General features: G+C 49.1%; 6 protein-coding genes across 6 annotated transcripts; 2 read left to right on the top strand and 4 right to left on the bottom strand.

Annotated features, from left to right (window-relative positions):
- Nucleotides 1-1,956: 1,956 nt before the first annotated feature.
- Nucleotides 1,957-2,814, bottom strand: FIESC28_10709 (uncharacterized protein; the record flags this gene model as incomplete). Its single annotated transcript, XM_031164840.1, has 2 exons — nt 1,957-2,447; nt 2,499-2,814. The coding sequence occupies 2 exons, from the start codon at nt 2,812-2,814 to the stop codon at nt 1,957-1,959; spliced, it is 807 nt and encodes a 268-aa protein (XP_031011132.1).
- A 555-nt stretch (nt 2,815-3,369) lies between these two features.
- Nucleotides 3,370-6,493, top strand: FIESC28_10708 (uncharacterized protein; the record flags this gene model as incomplete). Its single annotated transcript, XM_031164839.1, has 4 exons — nt 3,370-3,498; nt 3,569-3,618; nt 4,355-4,740; nt 4,794-6,493. The coding sequence occupies 4 exons, from the start codon at nt 3,370-3,372 to the stop codon at nt 6,491-6,493; spliced, it is 2,265 nt and encodes a 754-aa protein (XP_031011131.1).
- Nucleotides 6,494-7,064: 571 nt separating this feature from the next.
- Nucleotides 7,065-8,279, bottom strand: FIESC28_10707 (uncharacterized protein; the record flags this gene model as incomplete). The annotated part of the gene is made up of 2 exons (XM_031164838.1): nt 7,065-7,468; nt 7,523-8,279. 2 exons carry the CDS (start codon nt 8,277-8,279, stop codon nt 7,065-7,067), a joined length of 1,161 nt encoding a protein of 386 aa, XP_031011130.1.
- A 1,029-nt stretch (nt 8,280-9,308) lies between these two features.
- Nucleotides 9,309-10,632, bottom strand: FIESC28_10706 (uncharacterized protein; the record flags this gene model as incomplete). Its single annotated transcript, XM_031164837.1, has 2 exons — nt 9,309-10,490; nt 10,549-10,632. 2 exons carry the CDS (start codon nt 10,630-10,632, stop codon nt 9,309-9,311), a joined length of 1,266 nt encoding a protein of 421 aa, XP_031011129.1.
- A 1,877-nt stretch (nt 10,633-12,509) lies between these two features.
- Nucleotides 12,510-13,973, top strand: FIESC28_10705 (uncharacterized protein; the record flags this gene model as incomplete). Its single annotated transcript, XM_031164836.1, has 1 exon — nt 12,510-13,973. The coding sequence occupies one exon, from the start codon at nt 12,510-12,512 to the stop codon at nt 13,971-13,973; it is 1,464 nt and encodes a 487-aa protein (XP_031011128.1).
- Nucleotides 13,974-14,420: 447 nt separating this feature from the next.
- On the bottom strand, nt 14,421-15,621 carry FIESC28_10704 (uncharacterized protein; the record flags this gene model as incomplete). Its single annotated transcript, XM_031164835.1, has 2 exons — nt 14,421-15,231; nt 15,293-15,621. 2 exons carry the CDS (start codon nt 15,619-15,621, stop codon nt 14,421-14,423), a joined length of 1,140 nt encoding a protein of 379 aa, XP_031011127.1.
- Nucleotides 15,622-16,251: the final 630 nt, after the last annotated feature.

The following is a 16,251-nucleotide window of genomic DNA, read 5'->3' as shown; positions in this document are numbered from 1 at the left end:
AAAAAAAAAAAAAAGAGAGAAAAAGCACAAAGAATGGCTGGACGTGTGGTGGAGAACAAGAAAGAGAGATCTATGCCACTGGCATGTGGAATGTTCTATATATACGCTCTCTTGTCTATAATACCCAAGCGACCCGAGACAAGAAAGACTCCACTCCTTCTACGAAAACGAGATGCGAGGACCAGGAGACCCGGCATATTAAAGTCGTCGGGGCAGTTCCCCAAAGGGGTGTGGATATGAGACTGGAGAACATGGGGTAGATGAATTCTATGGATGGGTAGAGGGACACTGATCAGCATGAATCGCATAAACGGACAGGACAGGCTGAGAGAAGACCAGGATCTACGAGTTCCAAACATACGCAGCGGGTGATGTTCAGGCACAGGAGCAGGCTTAGTGGATGGTTTGACACGATGGACTCTCAGAGGCTGCAGCTAGACAGCGGCATAGACCAACTCTACAGGGGTATGAGAGACGCTACGGTCAGGAACAGACTTGTTCACTGCGGATTCGTCCTCTCTCTGGTTCTCGACCAAGAGCTTTACCTTGCGCGAGGTCAAGCCTTGCCAGGATGATCAGCTGCAGTATCAGTACCACCAACGACAACAAAGCTTCTGCTATACAACCAGACAACACATTCCTCGTCCTTCTAACATCAACCTCATGCCGCATGAAGCCATCAGCTTAAAAGAGACAGCGGGTGTGGCGATGTTCAAGCCGGGGCTAAGAACTAGTGTATCGGAAATAATACCAGGGGCAGCAATTATGGATTTTGCCCACTAACCAATGTCAACCCTGTATAGGACAGACCTAGCGATAGAGATTCGGAGATGAGCTAAATGACATGACTCTCTGTTGCTTTTCTTCAGCTGTTTAATAAAACGACACAATTACACTACATACATACAGTCGTGATGTTGAGCGCTTAATGGTGATGAGAGCGAATTGTCTCGAACCGAGAACATGGGTGCTGCTTGGTTCTTGGCAGCAACTTGAAACAAAAGGGCAGAGAATCATTAACCAACGAGGTAAGGCAACCTACGCGGCTCAAGATAGGAGGTTAAGGTGTCAGGGATTAAGCGTCCACTAAGAGCAGGGTCAGGCTTAGTATGGTCTGGGACATTCGTTGGCATGATTTTGAGAGGAACAAAAGGAAAAGATGTTATAGCATTGTACAAGTCTTCTCTTCTTGGAAGTTTCACTTGGTTTCTTGGTGGTTGAGTTAAGGTGGCGGCAGTATTTTTTAGTAAGACCAACTTATCGTGCAGGGCTATCTGTTCGTAGCTTTCTGATGTGACACTTCTCTTACTATTTTGAGCATGGCGCCATCGGTTTTCTATTTCTTGCTACCCTAGGACAACGAGATTGAGTTTCCGCTACGGTAAATCATCAACGAGAATCTACGAACCGAAAGGTTAAATACTCAAGAGAAAGGCACTTAAAGAATCAATTGTAGAGGTTGTATATACTTTTCATCTGTTTATTAGAATGTGTTCGTAGGGTACTATGGAGACACCAATTAGAATCTGACACCATGTGTTTCATGATTCTTGTAGTAGTGAGGCCAACCACGATCCAAGAGCCGTCGATATGTGATCAATTAATAGCCTGCCAAGCATCATGCACTGACAGCTGAACCTGATTTCTCGCTCCACTGATCTGCCTTTTGTTCCTCGAATGTTGAGCTCCTCCATAGTTCAAACCCGCTGGCTGCTTGTCCTTCGTATTGATAGTAGCTATATCTGTGCGAAGAGGATCCGACATTTTGGTTCTGCTGCCAAGCGACCCTTGATCAATGCTCAAAGACTGACCTTTCAGCTGTCGTATCCGTGCATAGGACATAGGCCAGCCTGAAACTACCCAATTCAGCCCGGCTGTTTGGATAGTCGTTGCACCTGAGCTGCCAAAAGATAGCGCTGCCTTGTGTATCCGTAATTGTGGCTTTTCAAAATAGCTTCAGTCAGCTGACATTTGAATCGGTTCCAAATCCCCGAGCCTCTCGTTAAGCTGTACGATTGTCCTTTCAAAGACACGCGCCGCATCGAGCTGCATCATCATTTCATCGTCGTCTTCCACGCTGCCCCATCCCTTAATTGCTGGTGTCTCCATGTCCATGTCCGTATCTGTATCTGTGTCTCCCCCTTCATCCTCATCCTCCTCGTCTTCTTCCGCAGGGTCCCTCATCACTTCAACCATCAACACGCGACATTGGTCAACCAGACTTCGGCATCTGATCATCTCGGTAGTTGTCATACCGCCGCGAAGTCCGTTCTCAAAACCCGGTAGTGTCTCATGAGTTTCAACATCTTGACCTGAAAGAAGGCTAGCAAAACAGTGATCCAATTTGCGCAAAATGGCGAATGAAGCTTTTGGTGCTGGTGGGAAGCCCCGGACGTATCGAGTAAAGTCACTCGTGAGACGTAGCAAGAAGGGTATTTGTAATGTTGCTGCAAATCTTCATTAGTGACAAAATTGTATTGAGATTCAGGGTAACCCACGAGTGCCTGAGCGCCACAACACATTAATGACGCTATCCAAGTCTTTGCAGACCTCACCGAACCTCTTATATCCCACAACTGAATCATCTGGCTCAGCGTTGCCAAACTTCTTGACGTAACGTCGCGTTGCTAACAACAGCTGCTCTTCAGCATATCTTCGAACCATGAACTCCTTGCTGGAATTTGGCTTTAATGCTTTATTTCTTGGTGCAGGAAGACCTTGGATGTTATTTGCATAAGATGAGGCTGTTGATGGCGCGGGTGACGGAAGGCCACCAGTTGTCGGCAAGAAGCCTCCTGGTCCTGGTGATTCCATTCTGGTAGAATATTTTTTGCTATTCCGTAGCTGAATAAGCGGGTTGGTGGGTGAAATTGAAGTAATGTGGTTCTTTATTCTCAAGTCGAGTCACTCTTATATGTAGTCTTCAAGTACAGAGTGCTAATGTTGTTTATGTTAACGTCAAGACAGAATTTCAGGCTGCACTTATATGCTTCCAAGCTCAGGATCAGTTGGTAATACTGACAGGGATATAAGTATGGCTATACGATGATAAAGAAACGATTACATTGATTGATAACACTGCGATAACAAGATGACAAAGGCCGTGAAGTCCTGGTGATGCTCTGTCATGGTGGGGCAGCAAGTGCCACTCCCACTGGACCTCACTACCACCACTTTCGTCACTCTGGAAGCGCATATCATGTGACCTTATCCGCGCTATCAGAGAAAGCTTCAGTTAAGCTGTATCCGAAAATTTCCCTCGAAATCAACGACGACGTCAACAACCTCACTCACGCCGCGCATACGCATTCTTTCGACCCACCAGGTCCCTACGAATTCCCACACGAAGCCAATTTCAAATTTATCACAATGCCCCCCAAGCGCATCGTTGTTGAGCCTCGATCCCGCCGTGCTCCCAAGGGTGTTATCGGCTCCACCTATGACGCTCTTACCTCGTCCGAGAACGCCGCTGTCGTCCGCAGCATCGCTATCTTTGGTGTATGTTTGGTCTCGATCTACTCTCGCATGAGAGGGGATCCAATGGAAGTGTGCTGATCAAGTGGAATAGGTTGTTGTGACATTCCTGTCCAGCTCTTGGGGCGAGATCCTTCTGCCTCCGTAAGTCGACACTGCGACCACCAGACCCTCAAAGAATATCGAGTTGACCTCTTGACAGCCAGTAAATGACGCCGCAACGATACGGGACCAGGGAATTTGAAAGGGAAGGATGTTCATCAAAAGTTGGGAATGCGCCAACAACCGCCTCCCCTCTGTGCATTATTTAATCGAATCGCTTGTACATTAGTTGGAGTCAGTGTACGTTTTAGAAGATGGGATTTTAAGGTCAGCCTGTGCCTATAGAAAGGCATTATGATATGGGCTGCATAGAAATCGACATGATCAACACTCACGGACTGGACATGACAAAACGTCTCTATTATCTTTCCAAAGCGACTGATTTCTGCGTGCTTTCACTTAATTCGGCTGGAAATGCGCATGATTGGTGTGTGGGAGCGATGTTGATAAAGACGGATCGCGACTTCCCCGTCAGTTCTTTATTGAGAACCGGGGCGCTCCTGCCATCCATGCCAAAGCCTCATGATATTCAACTACCACATTGCAGACGTATTTGTTGTTTCTACAATGTTATCATAGGCAGAGTTCAACCACATCCTTTGAGCAGATTTTGAAGGCATCAACACCAACACTTTCTCTTCGTTTCAAGTATTAACGACGTGATCTATCCAACCAGTATTACCACCCCAATTCTAGGACGGATCTGGAGTTTCTGTTTCTGTTAGAACAACATGACCTCGCCGCGTAAGATTATATCTGAAAACTCAGACACTCGCAGCCCGGCTAGTAGTAGACTGGCCCAGCTTGTCTCCAAGTTCGAGTTCCTCGATGCTGTGGCCTCGGTTGGCAATTCGCCTCATGCATCGCCAAACTCCAAACTTGTCACCGCCATCAGTCATCCTTCTGTAGTCGGGTTGACTGCGTCGAAAACACCAAAGCGGAAGTCTCAAGGATCGACAATTACACGAGAGAGAAGCTCAATCGACAGTCGTTTCTCACCCGTTCGCTTTGCCACTTCGAGCTTGGAGCCTGCCCTCACTCGTCGGGCACAAACCTTTGGAACTAAATCGCCTATAGTCCCGATCAGCAATGCTGATACAAAATCGAGACAAAAGTCTGTTGCCGAAAGGAGGATGATATTCGAGGCAACAAGTGAGCAGCCCGGTAAGCATGGCGCTGGCTCGATCCCATTATGCATTTATTGACGGGGTACACAGAACCATCAACCCCTCGAGGAGGGTCTTTGATCCCTAGGCCACCATTACAATTGGCGCACTGGAAAAGCTGGCGGTCGCTCAAGAGCAAACGATCCGCTGCTCATTCCTCCACGGACAATGCTGCTGTTACCCCTGAGTCGACCGGCAACGAATTAAGGACACCTTCGAAGCCACTCTCCCCGGCACCCCAACCTGTCCCTTCGCCGCGGACTCTTCTCTCTTCTGACGATCCTTTTGGCACATGGAGATCGCCTTTAAACCGATCTGATGATTCGTGGGCGTCCTTCAAGCGAAGTTACTATGTGAAGGCTGCACCGGATGCAAGCCCAAGCTACATCCGATCTCAGTACACAGAGGCATCGCCACAAGTAGATCAGAGGGTATCGATACACGAGGCTAAATTCAATTCCCTGGTGGAAAATGATCTTGCGGAAAGGAACCTCTCAATAGGGGAGAACCGAAACCATGGATGGATGGATCATGCTCGAAAGATGGCTTCTTCATTTTCCAACACAGTATCGGGCGGAACCTCAAGTCACCGAAACAAATATGTTGGAACTCTTGGTGCCTTTGACCAGATCCCTATCAACAAGAATGATCTCATGTCTTTCAAATTGACAGGTACAAGTGACACGGATCGTTCGAAGCTGCCACATTCCAAAATCTCAGGTCTTCGAAAGAGATTTGGCCAGTCAAAGGAACAGCCGTCGGTTGCATTTGCTTCTGCTGACAATGAATGCCAAGAATCAGCTCCGACAGAAACTGGGTCGCCAATCTCACCATCGAGAATCCCACTACTGAAGTCGTGCAGTTCTACAGAGTCGGAAGAATTGAAGACATCAACGCTTAGGTCTAAAAGTTACGCCCCGTACCGAAGTCAGTCTTTCTTGAAACCACTTCACACTCCTGTCAGACGTCGGAACACTGAGAAGAATGACTCGCCTTTGCAACAAAAGATTAGTCTTTTCGAGTCGCTGGACCACCATAATTCAGTTCCCGAGCCTCTCCGCACGACTACCGACACACGCAATTTTCGTACCAACTCTGGTGAGCATGGACGAAAGGATTCTACCATAGCCCCTCTTAGATCATTCCGAGGCAAGTTACGGCGGATATCTACGTCCTGTCGAAGGACACCATCGGAATGGAGCACCACGAGCTCGAGAGACGTCGGTGACTCCGTGTTGCGAAGTTCTGATACCAGTCCGGTGGCGCAAGAAGAACAGGCTGCAACAGTAGCTGGCGAAGCATTGTCACCTTGCACCACTGATGTTATCCCGATACAGCCTATTCTTAAACAAACGTTTCTTACCAATGAGATTTCACCTCTAGTGCTAGAAAAGCCTTTGTCTTTCTCTCGAGCGCCCAGTGCCCGACCGGGCTTCAACATGGATGGCGAGGCTGGACTGGGTGTAGCGCCCCTTCCTTTGTTTGCCGAACCTCAAAGGCGGTTCTCTCGTACGAAGAATATACTTGCTCGGGCTGCCAACCAACTTTCCCTTCCAGATATTGAGAAAGAACTTGAGCTAATTGAACTCCTTGAGGACAATCTCAAGAGTGTTTCTGACGATAGCCTTCCCGTCTCAAAGGCACGTTGCTTGCTGGAACAACCCAAGCCAATGAATGGGAAAGAGCTGAAACGACTTGTCAGTTTGTGTAAGGAGAAAGTCAGAAAGATTTCTGGTGGCCGTAGCGAATAGATAAATGCCTCATTGTACAAATCCTGTCAAGATGAACGAGTAAATCATTGGGTATGGTATCTTGGTGCGACTCGGGCTTAGATGGTAGCTGTTATACAGTATACAAGTCATTCAGTCAGATCGCACTCATCATTGTCTCATTTGCCACTGACGAAAGTCAGCTCCGGGTTGATTTTCAACATCACAAATGGTGAAGACGGAATGGTTGTCAATCTGATGTATTCAGCGCTCAGTGCGCTTGACTTGACTACCTAGGTATCTTCCAACTAATAAAAAGCAACACTATGAATATTATCCTTGATTAGAAACCATGCGAGCCAGTAATGAAATAAACAATGAAAGTAAAATCCGAGGTGTCTCGAGGTATCTCGAGCGTCAACGGTATGGTTGGGGTATCAAGGCTCTTCGCTTGAGGAAAAAAATGGAATCAATGTGCAACTGAAGATTTGCCGATACGCCGCGCTAGATGTTGGTGTTTTGGTTCTGAGCACTTTGCTCGAAACATGTAGAATGCTTAACTCCGAAATGCGACTTTTGGTGAGTGGAAAGGGAATGTTGTGTTGTACACCGCTTAAAGAGGAGGCTGGATTCGCTCCTCGCGTTGAAGAAAGGCTCTGTCCACACGGACATGGTGATCAGTCTCGGCGTCTATCTTGGCGAGCTCCACGTCTTGAGGATTGATGTGCTCGCGAGATGATGTACCGGCCTCACAGCGGGCGTAGATCGAGACGTGAGGTCTGTCAGTGGTGCCAGTACTAAAGCTGGGTGCTTTGAAGCCTGTGAAGGAGCTGGGTCCGCTGATGCCGTAGCGGGCTCCGCTTGAGGCACCGGATGAGTTGGCGCTGTTGGGAGCGCTGCCGGCGATACGCTGGGCGGCGAGAGTGCCTAGTGGGAGAATCACGGCGACGGATGTGAGAGTGAGGGATGCTGACTCAAAATTTACGAAGTGAGCCCATTCGAGTGAAGCAAAAATGACTGCAACCGGTTAGCTTTGTGGTCTTCAAGGGAGTATGACCACAGAGTACAAACCTGGAATGAACATCAAGATACCGTTGGTCATGACGAGAACTTCCATGGGACTGAATGTCTTGTAGGACGGGAGGATGCCTCGGTTCGAGATGAGATGCCAGATGAGCTTGATGTTGAAGATAGCACACCACCATGAGATAGAGGCAACGTTCATGATGACTGCCCACTTAATGAGCCAAAACATGTGGTACGCCGGCTCCAGCGTGAGAACTGCGTTGTTCTGAATGATGGTGTTTGCGAGCCTAACACTGATAGCCATGATATACACAACGAGTGACATCCCAGCAATGATGTACTTCCACACGTTGGGCCACAGTCGGACCATTGTCCACGCCTGGCTCATGAGCATTGACTCAATAGAGATGACGAGACAGAGAGACATGGTGTTGCCGGCCACAGAGGGAGCGTAAGCGCTGCGAGGAATGCGACTATGGTCGTCGCCCCAGAAAACGTAAAAGTCGAGAAATTGCGATGAGTGGAAGATGCTAAGCAATAGCATTCGACAGGAGGCAAGGACAAGACTGATGACCTGGAGAATCATGAAGGGCCTTCGGAACCTTTCCTTGGGGACCATGACGAGGATCACGACCAGCATGATGAGACAGGCTCCGAGTTGTGCAGCATAGTTGATAGTCATGCTGACCATCCTGTGACGCATCTCGTCAATGGCAACTAGAGGGATGCTGATTTCCGTCTTGCCATCGGGGGCGAAGAAGGTTACGTTCTGGGTGAACGGGTCGAAGGCTTCTTCCGACATGGTACCTGCTTATCGAAAGACAGTTGAAGAAGGCGATATAGAGAAGATAAGTGAGGGTTGTTGGCGGTAGAATGACTACCGAATGGCAAGGAAAGGATAGTTCAAGAAGCCGCAGTGAACGGAGATACGAGAGGTCTGAGCTCAAGATATATATGGTAAAAGACACGGGAGCTGTTTGAGATGTTCTTGGTTTAACAAGCTGTGACAGGGGAAGATTGACGTTGGAGAGATGAGCAAGTGGCAACATGGTCAAGGAATCACAAGAAGAGGAAAGCCAAGATTAGTACAGGCGAGAACGGTCTTGAAGACAAACACTAGTCTATCTAGTCAGGATATTGTCAGCGGTGGGAAGAATGTGAGTAAGTGAAGTGAGATAAATGCATTTCAAAGAAGGTATCACATCACATCAATCAACTAAGAATGCCAAGGACGGTGGGGAGAGGCTGGCCTTAGTATTGTTCTTGCATTTTGTGGCGCTGGAGGCTTAGTATTGTTCTTTGGCCCGCTAGGCTCGTTCGGATTGATTGCTGCTCAGGGATCGATCCGTGCATATCTTGACAGGTCGAGAGCCTCCGATGGGCGTACTCTAACGGCCATGGCAAATGCAAGCTGTATGGCTAAACAGATGATGGCTTCGCTTCTTTTTCCGGTTCCTGACTCCGTGCGCGTAAACTGTCGTAATGCAATGTGTATTTGAGACCAGGGGCCGTCCGCATTGGTCTCGATCGTCCAGACTATATCATCCTCCCGCGTGCCCCATCAGCCCAGATCGTTTTGGGACCTTTAAGCCGTGTTCATGGCTTCAAAATGTGAGATAGACTTCATGCGCCTCCAGCTAGCCGGTCGAACCGTCTTGATCGTCTGGTTTTGTTTCAAAAGCGAAGGGTGTCGTAATCCCCCTGCTGCTTGTCAGATCTCGCCAAGTGCCTGACACTGCCCTACATGCACAATCCTGGAGGCATACATGAACAATACCAAATCCACCCACTTGGCATGAGAGCTGCGTCGTTAATCCTTTCCCGTCTTTGATCATGCGGCAAGACCCATCCCCTGTCCAATCTTTCGTACTAATGCCTTCTTTAAATACCACTCTCTTGCAAGATGCCGTGTCATCTTTGCAAACACTGCAGGAGTGATGCGTCCGCGTTCAACAGCCCGGCCGAGCATAAATATAGCGTCACCGAGAGCTCGCTCTTCTGCCACTAGCGTGTAAAGCTGGTTTGCGACCACAGTGGGAGCTACGAGTAGCTCATCGACTTCCGGCACAGGGTGGCTCTTGGATCCCTCAATGACTGCATCCGCTTTATGAAGGGCATCGTGTAGAATATTAGAGTTCGACGTTAGTACATTAGAAAGCTGCGTCAATTGGCCGCCTTCAGCTTGGAAAGCAGGTATCGCTGACAACATTGCTGTTCTTTGTGCTTGTAAGCCAGCCATGCTTGAGTCGTTCTGCTGCCTGCTGCGCATTCTAATCGAGTACAGTGTCTGAGCCAACTGCCGTAAGAGCGCATCCTTCTCGGGATTGGGTGGGATCGGAGGTGCCGCTACTGTAGTATTGGGCAATGCTAGCTCTAAGGGCTCGTCAAGCAGATCAGGAGGTGGAGGTGGTTTCGCAGGACTTTGTTGTGGTGGAGCAGCTTGAGCCCATGTCGGCGGTTGTGGAGGTTGTTGATATTGCTGTTGCTGTAGTGGCATTTGCTGCCATTGTTGTTGAGATGAAGGCGTAAATGACTGTGTATCATTCATGTGTCTGGGTTGCGCCGCCATTGGCGGCCCAGCAGGAGGCATATGACGAGTCGGATACTGCTCTTGCGGACGAAGCATTCGCGGATCCTGCGCAGGCGGGCTCCTAACTTGGGGTGGTAGAGGAGGAGCTGAGTCGTAGCGTGACATGCGATTAGACTGCACGGGAGACTGTCCCGGAATTGGAGGCAATGGTGGCCCAGTTTGTGGTCGATTTTGCGCAGGAGATGCATTCTGAGGGGCTTTGGGGGGTGGAGGAGGAGGACGCGGCTGATCTGAAGAGTGCGGATCCTGTGTCGCAGGGCGTGAAGCCGGTCCCATACCAGGAGGCGGAGGCGGGACAGGAGGAGGTGTCGGAGTAGCATGCACAGGAGGTGGTCGAGCTTGCTGCGGTTGTCTAGCCACAACTGGGGGTTCTTTTGCGAAGACATCGGTCAGGATATTCAGAAAGTCGCGAAGATTGGACTTCTACACATCTTGTCAGCAACTTGCATCACCTATAGCTACGGCTTGGGCGGCAACGTACATCCCAGTATTCGGCCCATCCAACTAGGTAAGGATGATATACGAGACCCTGCGGATCAATGTGCTGTCCTGGTCGTATCATCATCGTCTCGGTCGGTACAACGTAGATCATAGGCGGCTCTCGTGGGTATGCGTGTGGTACCCATATTGATAAGGGGAACCGGTATGTAGTTCCGCGAAAGTTGACGGGGAGCGTCCCTGAGAGATGCAGCAGCAAGGCATTGGCCCCATTCGAAAAAGCTGGCAAGGTCAATCAATATTCGAATGCGACAGAACAGGTTGAGGTTAAAGCGTGAGCTTGTCGATAGCTCTAGTAGCTTTAATTATCACGTACTATGGACATCGGTTTTGGGCGACAAGGAAGAAAAGTGGTCTAGCGCTTGTGCGACATCATTATAAGCGCGGTTTACATCGTGATATTCCTATTGAGCGCGTTGATATTAGCCTTGGACTTGGTGATAGACGACAAGCGGGGAATCGTGAGGAGAGATACACACGCTGGTAAGGACGCTATAGAGCCAGTTCAGCACATGCTGTGGTACGGGCATCGTGTCGCTAACCCTGATATCGTGGGCCAATGTGCTGAAAGGTGAACAATGACGAAGGAGGAAGCTATTCCCATCCAATGTAGTTGACCTTGAAGGTCGTCGTAGCTTGCCTGGTTGGTGGTTCGTGCGTCTTTGACAACATCCACATGGAACCGACGTAATAGAGGTACGTACCACGCACCTTCCTAAAACGACCCGACCCGCGGATAGTGGGGGTGGGGGTTTAAGTCCTTGAAGTTTGAAGACGCAATTAATGCGATGTCTTGCATTTACATTTGATGATCCGAAGATCACAACTTAGGAAATAATCAAGCTCCTCATACCTAAACTATGAAACATTTTCTGAGGTGTATCATCTATTGAGACAACTTCAATGGATATTTGATCGAAATAAAGTAGTCTGACGACGAAGCGTGCAGGTCTCAAAATGGACTTGCATATATGCACCTTGACTTGGTATTTTTTAATCGTTTAACCTGAAAGATCATAGGCATTATCTGGATTAACGTGTTAGTTAATACCAATGGGTGGATAATCAGTCAAGAGACGGGGAGCCTTATTCTCACGATACTTGTTCCTCTACATCGGAAATAATACAGAAGCATTTGTCTATAGGGTAGTGCAGTACGGACGGACCATTCAGAGACTCTTTTCGCAACTAGACAATCTGCTGGTGTAGCATCAGATACAAACCTTAAATACTATCGAGCAAATACTTAAGTAACATAATATCAACACTCGTCCTTTCAAATTCTATCTCTTAATGCATATCTGAATGTTACAAATCAACATGCCGATGACGGAGCCATCAGACCACCCAACCCGGCCTCACGTCCGTGGAGAAGCCGGCACCTCCGTAACCTCTTTGGCACACTTGATTCCTCAACTGGAAGACCAGAGAATAAAAAAACTTGTTAGGCGCGCTAATTAAAACAGCGCCGCACTTGCGCGGCATCCAGATCGGTTCCATTTTTCTTTTCTTCTCAACTGTCCACTCAACCGAACCAGCCAATCATGGTCTTTGCTCAACCGTTTCGCCGCAAAGCTAGCACGAGAAAACATAGGAAGAGAGCAAGAGATGGAGAGTCATTTATAGAGGCGATAGTATGACTACAGTCTTTCCCCGGATTTTCTACCAGGCCATTCTTTTTGCTCTTTCTCCATCAACTCCATTCTTCCTTCAACTACCGGTCTTGGCTCTTTACTACCCCAGACTGTGAAAAGGCCGCCCCAGTGCGCTCTACTGAGTACCTATCTACCGGAACGGCCCCACTCTGCCGTCCCTCCGGTTGCCGGAAGCCGGCTCCTTATATTCTCTCATCTCCTGATTCTTTACGTTCCTTCATAAACGATTTACCCCTCTCACGCAACCCATAAACTCATAGAGAAAAGGAGGAAAAGAACTACAATCACAATGCTTCCTTCTATTCCTGTGCTGGCCGAGTATGGCATCTCTCCTACCCACGGCTTCCTTCCGGACACTCTACCATTAACTCGCCTACCGGATCCTTACTACAACAAATGGGAGGCTATCGCCGCCAACCTTCAGGCCCTCATTCTCAGTCGCAGGTTGCGTGGTGTTATTGACAGACTACCAATTCTCTCTACAATCGGCCTCGAACATGAGGCCGAGTGGCGCCGCGCCTATTCGCTACTAGGCTTTATGGCCCACGGATACATCTGGGGAGGTGATTCACCATCAGACCGCCTACCAGCGTCTATCTCAGTTCCCTTTCTGGAGATCTCAGCACACCTAGAAGTACCGCCAGTCGCCACCTATGCCGCTGTCTGTCTCTGGAACTTTAAACCGCTCTTCGTTGACGAGGACATTGATAACCTCGAGAACCTCGCCACTCTCAACACATACACCGGCGCCCTCGATGAATCATGGTTCTATCTTGTGTCGGTGGCTATTGAGGCTCGCGGAGCCCCAATTATTCCTCTTATGTTGACGGCTATCGCAGCTGCCCGCCATGGAGATACCGCGGCCGTCACTCGATGCCTGCGCACTTTCGCAGAGCGTCTAACAGATCTTACAAATATTCTCCAGAGGATGCATGAGAGCTGCGACCCAACTATCTTTTATCACCGTATCCGACCGTTCCTTGCTGGTAGCAAGAATATGGCAGAGGCTGGCCTCCCCAATGGTGTCATTTACGAAGATGGTTCTGGCGAGGAGAGTTACCGACAGTACAGTGGTGGTAGCAATGCTCAGAGCAGTTTGATACAGTTCTTTGACATCATTCTCGGCATTGAACACCGTCCTACGGGAGAGTCTCGCGACCCATCATCTGATAGCGATCGCGGTCGCGCTTCGCACCGACACAACTTCATCATGGAGATGAGACGCTACATGCCCGGACCTCATGCTCGATTCCTCAATGATGTATCCAGCGTTGCAAACATCCGCGAGTATGTCGAGGAGCACCAATCCGATAAGCAATTATGTCTCGCGTACGATGCATGCCTGGCTATGCTTAGTGCATTCCGAGATAAGCACATCAATATCGTCACCCGTTACATCATCAACCCATCAAAGCAAGTTCGTGCTCGCAGTCGCTCAAGGAGCCCTGAAGTGACCCGTAACAAGGTCAACCTCGCTATCGCGTCGCGTAAAAACAGGGATAACCAGAAGGGCACAGGTGGCACTGCATTGATTCCTTTCTTGAAACAAGCAAGGGACGAGACAGGCGAGCCTGCTGTTGAGGAGTGGACAAGACGCTTCATGAAGAGGAAAATGCATACCGAGGGTAAGAATGATTTCTTCCTTGGTAAGACTCTTCCAGACAATGTGAGCTTGACAGAAGATGTGGAAATCAAAGGTCTTGCTGGATCATGGACCATGGACGATGAGATTGGTGGTATCTGCTTATACTGAGTACCAGAAAAGTATTAAGAAATAGCCACGACTTAACGCATTTATTAGACGGCCATTTGGCTGGGAGTTTTTGGAACTTAATAGCAGCGTATATTGCCTGTCGTAGAATTCAACATAGGCATTAAGATATGCATTCATAGAAAACTTATTTCAATCTGAATTGTCAACACCCATCAAGATATCGGCAGAGGCGAATGTCACCGAAAACCAAGAAAAGGCACAAAACAATTGTCTCGACAAGTATGTCAATGGTTACAGCCAGTTCGTCACCGACATGAGGTTTCATAAATATATACGGAGAAGGCTAGATATGTACAACACGGGCCGAACACCGGGTCCAGGATGCCATGTTTTACAATGACAAGCCTGCCCAAAAGAGAAGACCCCTTTCGAGAGACCTGCTACGGTCTCTCCTCCACATCCACATCAACCTCGTGGATCTACCACTTAGTTGGGGACACACTGAGAGTAGTAATCGTTCATCTTGACACACTTGCTTCCGGAAGCGCAAGGGAGGTTGCCATCGGGGTAGGCGGACTTGGAGCCACCGCACTGGTAGTACATAGCGACAGCAGACTTCTGAGGAGCAGCGAGCTTGGTAGGCTTGGTGGCAGAACAACTTTTGTGAGTCTTGGTTCCACCGACCTTTGAGGTTGACTTGGGCTTGTTGACAACCTTGGTGGGGTTCGCGGCGGCAGGCTTGGAGACAGCAGGCTTGGAAACAACCGGCTTGGGAACAACAGGCTCAGAGGCGGGCTTAGTAGCAGCCGGCTTCTCAGAAGCCTTGGTAGAAGGCTTCTGAACAACAGGGACAGCCTGCTCGGTCTTCTGAGGCTGAGAAGCAGCAGTAGTCTTCTTACCACTGGGCTTGGCCTTGCTGGGTGTGGTGTTGCCACTGAAGGCAGGGAAGCTGGAATCGTCGTCACGCTTGCAACCACTAATGGCAAGGAGTTCCTTGGGGCACTGGACCTGCTCGAAGGTGAAGTCAGGATTATCGGCGTTCTTGAACCAGTCAAATCGCCAGTGGCACCCATCCTTGAGCAGCTCGGGGAAGTTATCACATTCGTTTCGAGAGGAGATGCCGCCGTACTGGGCACCACCGAGGGCCTTTCCGAACTGAGAGGTGCATCCGTCGAAGATACCGACTCCGCCGCCAGGCATCATAAGATCGAAGTGGTTGTCACCGAGGTCACCTCCAGTGTTGGTGGACTGGACAATCATCTTCTTGCCCTTTACGGGACCGGTCGTAAAGGTGAGACTGAGAGAGAAACAGTTAGCATGAAAACACGGGAAGATGTAATAGAGCGACTAAGACATACGCATAGCAAGCACAGCACCAGCTGGCCTCGGTGCCACCAGCAAGCTTAGTAGCAGTGAAGCCATAGGCCAGATCGTCGTTCACGGCCCAAGGAGAGTAGTTGGTGCAAGCATAAGCAGAACCGCCACCCTCACAGCCGTTGACAGAGTTGGTGTTGGTGATGGGGTTGTCTTTGTTGTCACAAGTCAGAGCGGGAGCATTGACTTTAGCCTTGCCGCTCCAAGAGCAAGAAGGCTTGCAGCAGTCCCAGTATCGAGTAGAGCGGCCACTTCCAGAAGCAGCGCTCACGGCAAGAGGACCGACTAGGGCGAGGAGAGCGAAAGAACGCATGATGCAAGATATTGGTTTTGTTAAAGAGTGAATTTGTTTGAAAGAGAGTGTATATAAAGTAAGGAATGAAGTGAAGGAATGTGAATGGAATGGAGTGCTTCAGCGTCGAACACCTAGGACACAGCTGTGAACTCCCATCTTATATACAGATCCCAAAGCCCTGATCCTACATGGTTAGACCTTGCTGCTTCAATACCTGCCAACAAATCCAAGATGTCATGAGCACATTCTTCCAAGTGGTCCGTTAGTTCAGCCGTCGTGCATGTACACTAGCGCAGGTACAACACGAAAGGATCATGTAAGTCAAGATGAAGACCAGATGGTGGTGCAATGTATCGAGCTAGTCAGCATATCGGGTCCGGAGTCAGATCTCCCACTAATAAGAGGCTTCAGATCTGGTGTGAGGAGCATGGGACGGCAAGGCTGGACCGAACGAGCGAGAAATGAGGACGAGGAGATTTTGGTTTCAGGATTAGTTGTGGAGATTTGACAGCTTCTCGGCCGACTAATCCGAAATTGAGCAGGGATTCAGACGACTGAGATTGGAGATTGAACGATCGAGGAAAACGTTGAAGTTCTGGAAGTGGACAAGACCGATGCACGTTGTAGGTGGTTAATATGAACCACCGA

Source organism: Fusarium coffeatum (genome assembly GCF_003316985.1).
Source record: "Fusarium coffeatum strain FIESC_28 chromosome Unknown BRIP53273_contig_328, whole genome shotgun sequence".
Taxonomy (NCBI): Eukaryota; Fungi; Ascomycota; class Sordariomycetes; order Hypocreales; family Nectriaceae; genus Fusarium; species Fusarium coffeatum.
This window is presented reverse-complemented; position numbering and strand designations above follow the sequence as displayed.